The sequence below is a fragment of the Alosa pseudoharengus genome, unplaced genomic scaffold, assembly GCF_046254945.1.
Source record: "Alosa pseudoharengus isolate Yale_2024_CS ecotype anadromous, Long Island Sound unplaced genomic scaffold, YU_APseudo_1.1 YU_APseudo_1.1_scf_375, whole genome shotgun sequence".
Taxonomy (NCBI): Eukaryota; Metazoa; Chordata; class Actinopteri; order Clupeiformes; family Clupeidae; genus Alosa; species Alosa pseudoharengus.
This window is the reverse complement of record NW_027468758.1, coordinates 2163-12500: the sequence shown is the minus strand read 5'-3', so window position 1 is coordinate 12500 and position 10338 is coordinate 2163. Positions and strand designations below refer to the sequence as shown.

The 10338-nt window shown below is 49.0% G+C and overlaps 1 protein-coding gene across 1 annotated transcript in view; it reads right to left on the bottom strand.

Moving 5' to 3' along the window:
* The window catches only part of LOC143101549 (serine/threonine-protein kinase Nek7-like), a gene marked incomplete at its 3' end in the record, with an annotated part of 10912 nt that extends 792 nt beyond the window's left edge, over window positions 1-10120 (bottom strand). The window contains exons 1-3 of the mRNA XM_076264751.1: window positions 10062-10120; window positions 5360-5470; window positions 2719-2827 (exon numbers count right to left, since the gene is read on the bottom strand). Coding sequence (XP_076120866.1) covers window positions 2719-2827; window positions 5360-5470; window positions 10062-10112 — 271 coding nt within the window. The remainder of the gene's footprint in view (window positions 1-2718; window positions 2828-5359; window positions 5471-10061) is intronic.
* Window positions 10121-10338: the final 218 nt, after the last annotated feature.

Below are 10338 nucleotides of genomic sequence, written 5' to 3'. Positions count from 1 at the left end.
GACAAACCAGTTGGGGATACAGAGCAAGAGATTGAGTGCAACAGAGGAATGAGAACACACGGAAACACACCCCGACGTGTCGGCGCATTACCACAACAGCACTGGAAGTCCATTGGAAGGCACCCATAATGAGGAGAAGGTGATTGGAGGCGTGGGGAGACTAATGACCGCGGCCGGCCCGTCGGCCCTGTTGTCTGCGGGGCCTAAATCACCTCAAATCACCTTTCAGAAGTCGCAGGCGGACCGGCCGCCTCAGACCCAGACAGGAGCATGGGACACGGGGGGGGGGGTGAGGGGCAGGGGCAGTTATTGGACGCATGTGTTCCATAAACACTGCAGCGTTTGATGTTCAACACCTTGAAACATTGAACCTGAGCCCCCACCCCAACAAACGTCTCGTCCCTCGTCTCACTGCACTTCAACTTCATCCTCGGCGCACACACACACACACACGGTGCCCTGCCCTTTCGAATCACATACATATTTAAAAAATCCAAAACACACACACACACACACACACACACACACACACACAAGATCAGATAAAAGCCTCACTCTACAAAGCCTGTGTCAGATTGTGAAACTGAACTCTCTAGAGGTGCAAAGTGATGGGATTAAATGGATTTTTTTCCCCTGGCTGCTCCTTAACCAGACGTCTCAGCGCATCCTCGCGCTCTGAGAGCTAACAGCGAAAACACTGACCTGAGGCCTGCAGAGGAGCCTCTGCCGTGGCATGTTTCTGCTTTCTATTAAACAGCTGGGTGATGTGATGACACCGCAAGGTGACAGAGGGATCTGGGGGTGGGGGATGCCAGTGAAATCTAGAGCATAATAAAACATGTGATGATCTAGCAGGGGATGGGGCACGACGTGTGTTTATGTGTATGTGCACACGTGTGTGTGTGTGTGTGTGTATACAGACGAGAGGGCCCCAGGTGTACTTAGACCGTGATCCCTGCGTATGTGTGTCTCTGTGTGTGTGTGTGTGTGTTGTACCTGCAGTGTTTAGTAATGGCGAGGCAATCTGATGGGCGTCCTCAGCAGACACTGGGTCTGATTGGTGTGGATGGCTGAGCTGAGCTCCAGTGGGGCTCCTAGAGCAGCTCTAACCCCAGCAAGGACCCCAGCAAGGACCCCAGCAAGGACCCCAGCAAGGACCCCAGCCAAAGGATCCCAGCAAGGACTTCTGGGATGGATGTTTGTCACTTTTGCTCCTTGCATATTGCTTAAATATACCTCCAGATATGGAGGTATATTTAAGTGTGTGTGTGTGTGTGTGTGTGTGTGTGTGTGTGTGTGTGTGTGTGTGTGTTGGGTCCAGGGAGACTAAGGGACACAACTGCTCCACCGCAATGCTGACTAATTAGTGATGCTGTGGGGGATTAACTTCAGCGTGGGGAGCAGGCTAGGCAGACGGGCAATGTCCGGTGGATGGCACATGGTGCCCCATCTCACCGCGGTCTAAGCCGGTCTGTCATTTGAACACGAGTCCAAGTGTGATGCAAACAAGCATGTGACACCGAGCTTCACAAATCTGGGACAGATCCTCTCGCATAGACATGCATACATACAGGAGAATAAACACGCAATCTTCCCGTAGATATATAAAAAAACATCTCTTAAATACAGAACACACACACACACACACACACACACACACACACACACACACACACGACATTTGGACAAAAGTGTCTGCCAAATCCCATAGCCATAGCCATAACCATAACCATAACCATAACCATAACACACACACACAGCAACAAAATAACTAACTTCCGTCACTCAAACATAAGATCAGCGTAATCCCACACGGGCAGAATCCCAGCACGGTCATTCATACACACCGACACAAATCCCACTCCGACTCCCAGCCCATGACCCAAGAGGCCCCGCGGCTTTCACCAAGCAGTGACCCTGAACCACTGACAACAGACGGGTCTGCATATCATTGAGATACTCCGGCAAAGACCACGAGGACCAATTCACAGCTTTTAACCGACTGCATTTCCCCAAAGGGCTTCAATTCTGTGTGTTTGAAGGAGGGGTGTTTTAGAAGGAAAAAAAAAACTGCGTAGGTCACATTAGATCGTGTTTTGAACTGACCTGAAAAAAAAAAAGAGTGCATTTGTTTTGTGTTCATTAGTGCTCATATGTCAACACTGAAAGTAATCCTGAATACAGCACCGTTGTAAATGTCTTGACTCTTGTGGTTTGAGCTGTGGACTGGGGCAGTAGGGTCCAGGCCCATTTGTGTGCGGTTGTAGAACTGTGCTGTGGGGCCCTGCAGCCTATTGCACTGGAGTCCTGACTCCTCTGTAATGAACGTCTGCACATGTGGGCATATGAAACGACGGGTGGGTGTAGGCAGTTGTACGGGGCGTAGGTCGGTGGGGTTGTGCATAGATGTGTGTGGAAGAAAGCTGAGAGGAGGTGGTGGTGTTTGTAAAGATACAGACATGCAGGTTATCCAAGCTGTGCCTCTGTGTTTTTATTGTTATGAATCTGTGTGTGTGTGTGTGTGTGTGTGTGTGTGTGTGTGTGTGTGTGTGTTTCTGGGGATATGTGTGCATGCGCTTGCATTGGTCATATTTATGCATTTATTCATGCATCAATATCATGTGTGGGTGTGTGGACGCATTCATGTCTACACGAGGTGTGTGTGTGCGTGTGTGTGTGTGTGTGTGTGTGTGTGTGTGTGTGTGTGTGTGTACCTACCTCTGTGCATAACGCGTCGGGAATGCATGTGCTCCAGTGCACTGCACAGCTGCACAAAGTACTTCCACACCGTCCTCTCCGGAATGAGCCGTTTCTGCTTCTTAAAGTGCTGCAGGCACACAGACAGAGCAACGGTCACTCAAACAGACAGAGCAGTCCGAAAATATGCACAGAATACATCACCAGCCCCATGACACGAGACACAAGTACAAGTTCAGTCATTGCCTCAGAAAAAATCTCAGTGGGTTAAGTGCTGATTAGGACTTAACAACACATGTGAATGTTTTTAGGCATGATTTTAATTGATAGTCAAGCTCAATAAAGGCTTTTTACCTACAAATATCCTCTTGAGTGCCTCAGACTCATTACTATATTTGAAATCTTGTTGGATCTCTAAGCTGATGAGCACCAGAGGAGTACTAATTTCTCTACACCCAAGCTGCACTCCTGGTGAAACTCGTTTGTGGACATGTGAATTGCATGAGAGGACACTTCAAGAGCCGAGTTTCGTGGCCAGGTTGCTGCTTTTTTCCCCTTGCTCTACCAGCAGTAGCGATGTGACCTTTGTCGTTCTGCATGGCTTGGCAGCATCTCACAAAATCTCTCAGCTCCAGATTCTGCTCCCACAGCATCAGCAGAGACGGGACCAGCGGATGCAAATTCAACACAGGCCCTTTTGATTTGGCTCCATTGGAAAGGGGGGGGGAGGCTACCCAACCCCTCTCTCATTTCTCAGGGCATGCCAATGGAAAGCACATGAGTCCTGCAAGGATGGGAAGACGGAGGAGGAAAATAAGGAGCGTTTGTGGTTTGTTTCAAAATGTCCACATCTGGGTTGGTGCTCCAGCACAGGTCCCCTGGTCCCACCATTAACCCCACCCCAGAAAATGCCCCCAACCCCCCATCTCGGCCCCCATTTCCTTATAACATAACCTAAGAGTTCCTCAATGCTGCTTCATCGGCCCGTTTGTTTTTCCCGTTAGATCGTATGCACTCTCGCTGATCGGCCCCGTTTTGTGTCGGCATCAGAGTGCATCGTGGGATGAGGGTGGAGGTGGGGGCGGTTGGTGGGGTGTGTGTGTGTGTGGGGGGGGGGGGGGGGGGTAGGCCCCTGTTTTACATCTTGCCTCTGGAAGATACCCGCTGCTGATGGCAACGTCAGGGCTGTTAGGCTTTGAACCAGAGGACGTAAGCGGAGCTCGTTGTGAACCATTTACTCTGGAGAGCCGTGCCACGAAGTGCGCAACTAATCAAATTATGCCGAGCATCCTGACAGACAGAGACAACCTTTACTGAGCGGAATTACCTGCTAATTTTCTGCAGTCCTTTTGTGTGTGTGCTTTTTCTGTGGTGGACGGGGAGGGGGCCTCGTAATAAAGGCATGGTAATGACACGCTAATTTGTGTCGGCGCAAGTAAACAAGGGGACAGCTATCCTGTGGTTATTCCAGGACACTGTTTTTTTAGACCGCTTTTGTGCCAGCTCTTCCTCATCTCTCTCTCTCTCTCCTCCCCACCACTCCACTCCACTCCCAGAGCACCTCCACCACCACCACCACCACCCTCATCCGTTTCAACTCTTCTTTTAGTGGAATAATTCCCGCGTCTCTGAATGCCATATTCTAGCCAGTGCAACCTTGGCCCACATCCAAAACAAAGCCTGTGCCTATTCTTCCCCAGCCCTCGGATTTGCATATCAGAGGGCTGTTTGATGTCAATGGGGGGAGCGTGCTTGGCCCCCTCTATGCCTTTAAAAGCAAACACTGTGCATGCAATATTCTGCAAGTGCATGCAAATCAAGGGCCATCTGATTTCATTTGAATTCTGAGATGGCCAGAGGAGAGGAGCAGGGTGGGACATGGCGGGAGGTGTGTGTGTGTATGCCTACTTGTGTGTGTGTGTCTGTCTGTGGTGGTGGTGGTGGTGGTGGTGGTGGTGGTGGTGGTGGTGGGGGGAGGGGGGTTAAAATCAAAAAGAATAAAAAATGCTAAATTCATGCATGCAGAGCTTCTGTTTTACATATGGTACCCCATGCAATTGGATCTAGCTCAATCATTGTTTGCCAGGATCGGTCCTGACGCGCACCTTCTTCCTGGAGTGACGCGGAGTTGTCTCCTCGAAAAAAATAATAATGAAAGAAACAAACTGGGAGAAAAAAAAAAGAGGCAGAAGTGAAGGTAGTGGCCATCTCCAGTCCTGCTGAGTATTCTGAATATTCACCGCTAGCCGATGAGCGCATGCGGACGTTTGTGTTCGTTATGATGCCAATTAGTATTCTGAATCTCTGTGCCGCTAATCTGCGCTGTTGCTAATTAGCTAAGCGGGAGCCGCACCGCTTGACCATCCCAATGTGCTTCAGCTTGTCTTGCTGTGCCGAGCATGGTTAAAGCTGGGTGTGGGATTGTGATTCGCTGTTTAGCTACTTACTTGTGCACTTCTGCATTTCAAATAGCGCTCGAACCCCACTTTTCACTGGGACCACACAGGAGGACTTGCTCTGCTGTTGAGTGATTGCTGACACTTATAGTCAGTCCTGCAGCACCATTCACTCCAGATGAATCAGGTGTTTGATGTTGTAAGGTGAGTGCAATGACCATATTTTCGGATTACCAATATCAGGGTGAGACCAGCTGGTATCTTACCTTTATCATACGTGACAGGTCCCCGGCATCAGCCAGCTCCAAAACAATATTCAGCTCATTGTCTTCAATAAAGGAGGCATGATACTTAATGACGTTAGGGTGATTCAGTTGCTGGGGAGAAGGAAACAAGAGGAGCAAAAGACCAAGGAGATTGGGGAGAGAGAGAAAGAGAGAGAGAGAGAGAGAAAGAGAGAGAGAGAGAGAGGGAGAGAAAGGGAGGAGAGAATGACAAAAAGAGGAGAGGAGGAACGAGTGAGTGTTTAAATATTAACATGACTCCCTGGGTCAACAGAGGCTTCTGAAGTCAAGAGCAGAGCAGAGCAGATGCTTGTGTGGGATATAAACATGGCATTAACATCTCATGTCCAAAGCCATCCCGGCCCTTACTTCAAAGGCCCAGGGGCTCGTTCTCAATAGCACTCGTGACTGGAGAGTCGAGAGGGGACAGCAGTGCTAGGGATTGGAACAGCTGATGTAATCCACGGGCCGCTTGTGATCACCCGAGACAAACCGGAGAGAGATACAGGGAAAGGAAGCGAAAGAGAGAAACACCGGGAAGAGAGAGAGAGAAAGAGAGGGAGAAAGAGAGAAAGAAAGAGAGGGAGAGAGAGAGAAAGAGAGGGAGAGAGAGAGAAAGAGAGGGAGAGAGAGAGAAAGAAAGAAGAACAGACAGACAGGAAGGGTAAAAAGAGAGGGAGAGAAAAGGAGGCAACAGAAAGAAACATAACTGGGGGAGTGAGGGAGAAAAAGAATGACAGACAGACAGAAACACAGACAGAGGCAGGGGGAGAAGAGGACGGTGAAGTGAAAGAGGTCCCCCTCCAACAGAGACACAGACACAGACACAGACACACACACACACACACACACACACACACACACACACACACACACCTCTCTCTCTCACACACACACACACACACACCTCTCTCTCTCTCACACACACACACACACACACACACACACACACACAGACACACACACACAAACAAACCTCTCTCTCTCACACACACACACACACACACACACATCTTTTCTTGCCTTCTTTCTCCCCCTTTTTCCTGTTGGATGGTCAATAAGTAAGGAAATCAGGAATAGTGAACAACAACAGCTGGGGGGTGCGGACGAGAGGAGACGTGACACAGAGAGAGAGAGAGAGAAAATAGAGGACAGTGCAAATCAGCGGAAAGGAAGATAGCACAGAGAGAGGGGGGGAGACGAATAAAAAAGGACAGAGATGGAGGAACGGAGAGAGAGGCGAATCCTCCCGTCAGAAGGCGTAAGGCAGGGGGGGTAGAGACGGACGCTGGCTGGCCATCGCATATCTCCACCCCAGCGCCAGCCCACGTTATTAAAGAGATGTTCACGCTCCGCTGTGATGCCACACACACACACACACATAAACACACACACACACATACACAGACAAACACAGTGATGGGTATGCCTTCATCAAAATGTGTCTGTCACACACACAAACACGGAGACACAAACACAACACACACACACACATGCGTATGTGTATTCGGTGGGGGTGGAGGTGGGGGTGGTTGAATGGAGGAAGTATTTCTGGCTCATCGCAGCATCACCACACTGATGTCCAACTCGCTTACAGTGCCCATGTTGGCCACAGAACTATGAAGAGACTCGTGCGTGTGTGTGCGTGTGTGTGTGCGAGTGTGTGTGCCTGTTTACTTGGGTTAGAGGTGGAGATAAATAAAATAAAAAATAAACATAAAAACAGCAAGGGTGAGGCACAAAACTGGAGTGCTTATTGTGGTGTCTCTGTCAAGCCTGGCACCTTGCTTGCTGCCCTCCTGTTGTCTGATAGAGCTAATCTGGCCACTGATACACCTTGACTGGCCTCCCTGTCCACTTTGGAGAGATCAGGCTCTGAAAATACCTGCTTTGCCATTCTGCCATTCCTCCTGCTGGCACCCTGTCTTATTTACTTCCTGCATTTCCCAGACTTCCTTGCACTCTTTCTCAGTAATTCAAGGAGTGCAAAATGTGATGATGAGCGCTAAATGAGTAAAACACAAACATTGTGTGTGTGTGTGTGTGTGTGTGTGTGTGTGTGTGTGTGTGTGTGTGTGTGTGTGTGTGTGTGTGTGTGTGTGTGTGTATTCGTGCGTGCGAAGAAACTGTTGGAATAGGAAAATAATGAATGTGAATGCAACTGTTGAATTGACACATTTACCAAACGTTCTTCTCACAGGAAAGCAGACTACAAAAGACAAACAAAAGCAATGGTGCTAAATAAAGAGGAAACGATTCTCTCAGCAACAAAAAGAAGAGATAGAGAGATAGAACTTAAAGGTAAAAATACATAAGTATGCAGAATTAAAACACATACTCTCTTTCTGACAGATATCCCTCTCTCTATCTCTCTTTCTCTCACAGACACACACACCTTAGTAAATTCTGGTCTCTGACTGCCCAGTCTCATTATTTTGATTGAAAGCTGTCCAGTGAGGTAGAGGTGCGTGCACACACACACACACACATTCTCTCTCTCACTCACTTAGTCTCTCCCTCATACTCTCTTTCTTTCACTCACACACACACACACACACACACACACATATTCTCTCTCTCTCACTTATTCACTCACTCTCACACTCTTTTTATTTCTTTCTTACACACACACACACACACACACACACACACACACACACACACACACACACACACACACACACACACACACACACACACACACACACACACACACACACACACACACACACACACACACACACACACACCACACACACACACACAGTAACCTTTGTTAGTCAACAAAAGAGATGAGCAAAAGAAAGTTAGGAAGAGGGGGATGAGGGGAGGAAAGTCAGCTCAGGACAGGTTACAGAAAGGACCCAAGAGAGAGGTGGAGGGAGAGATGGAGAGAGAGAGGTGGAGGGAGAGATGGAGAGAGAGAGGTGGAGGGAGAGATGGAGAGAGAGAGGTGGAGGGAGAGATGGAGAGAGAGAGGTGGAGGGAGAGATGGAGAGAGAGACAGGGAGAGAGAGGTGGAGGGAGAGAGAGAGAGAGAGAAGGAGAGAGAGAGGTGGAGGGAGAGATGGAGAGAGAGACAGGGAGAGAGAGGTGGAGGGAGAGAGAGAGAGAGAGAAGGAGAGAGAGAGGTGGAGGGAGAGATGGAGAGAGAGAGGTGGAGGGAGAGATGGAGAGAGAGAGGTGGAGGGAGAGATGGAGAGAGAGAGGTGGAGGGAGAGATGGAGAGAGAGAGGTGGAGGGAGAGATGGAGAGAGAGACAGGGAGAGAGAGGTGGAGGGAGAGATGGAGAGAGAGACAGGGAGAGAGAGGTGGAGGGAGAGATGGAGAGAGAGACAGGGAGAGAGAGGTGGAGGGAGAAAGAGAGAGAGAGAAGGAGAGAGAGAATGATGGTCTTGTGACAATCTCTGTGACCCTAGTGAAAAGGAGTGCATCACCACGGAGAGGAGCAGTTGCCTGGCAAAGTGTTGCTAAGGAGCGTGACGGCATCCCCTGCCCAATCCCTGACCCCTCACATGGTGTGTGTGTGTGTGTGTGTGTGTGTGTGTGTGTGTGTGTGTGCGTGTGCGTGCAAGAGAGAGAGAAAGAGAAAGAGATTTCACACGTATACAAAGACACACACAAACACACACACACACAAACATACATTCAGACACAAAGACCCATACACAAAACTATCCAATTACACATTCTTCATGACTATCACATTGAGGAAGAGGAGATGGGTGAGAGAGTGAGAGTGAGAGAGAGAGAGAGAGGGGGAGAGAGAGAGAGAGAGGGAGGGAGAGAGAGAGAGAAAGAAAGCGAGAGAGAGCAGTAGCAGGAAGAGGGCACGGCTGATCACTGCTGCAGCGGGAGGCGATTGAACAGCGATCTGGGTCGAGGCAATTAACATGACAATCTGACGCTCAGGGGGGGTGTATACGTGTATGTGTTTGGGGGGGGGGGGGTATGGGGGAGACATTTGATGAAGCAAAAGGCAAAGATAGCAACAGAAATACAGAGAGTGAGAGAGCTCTGATCAGTGAGCGGGTAGGATTTATTGAGGCTGTCATTAGCTTGTTCGTTAGTGCTTGTGAGGGGGGAGAGAGCGCGGCCTGCTTAAGAGCCGGTTTGATAAACGAAAACGCTTAATTTAAATACAAAGCATGGGGATAGAGATGAGAAGATGACACAGACAGATAGAGAGAAAGAGAGAAAAACAGAGATGGAGGGAGAGGGAGACACGAGACGGAGAAGAAAAAAAAAAACATCAAAAAGACTCATGAGGGAGTCGGCAAACATTTTTTCGTAAGAGATGCACTGTTGCGCGCCCCCCCCCCCCCCCCCCCCCCACACACACACACACATCCCTCCACAATCACACACACACACACTTCTAAATATTACTGATAGTTTTTGGCATTGGAAAAAAAAAAAAAAAAAAGAGTCAATCTCAGCCTGGAGGAATGACATGCAGAGGCTGCATGATCTGTGTGTTTGCTTCACAAGAAAAATAAATAAATAAATAAATAAATAAAAAAACACTCTGGTTCATCTGGTACGGATCAATTGCTTTTCTTGCCCTTCTCTCATTCTCTCCCTCCGTCTCTCTCTCTCTGGTCTCAGCAGAGGCCTGCTCGGAGAACGTAATCGGGCGCATGACGCTGCTTCCCCCCCCCCCACCCCTCCTCTGCTTTCTTACCTTAAGGAGATCTATTTCTTTGATGCAATCTTGCCGAGCTTTGGCATCCATCAAGTCGAATATCTATCAAGAGATCAAAAGAGAGAGAGAGAATGATTGAGAGAGAGTGAGAGAGGGGGTGGGGGGGGGGGGTATGGTTTCCAACACAGAAAAGCAGGAAGACAACTAAAATAATGAAATGGTAGGGAAAAAAACACATCAACATCACATAGAATGATGGCTGGTGCTGGATTAGGTAGGTCAGGCTGCACTGAGAAGGCATGACTGTGTGTGTGTG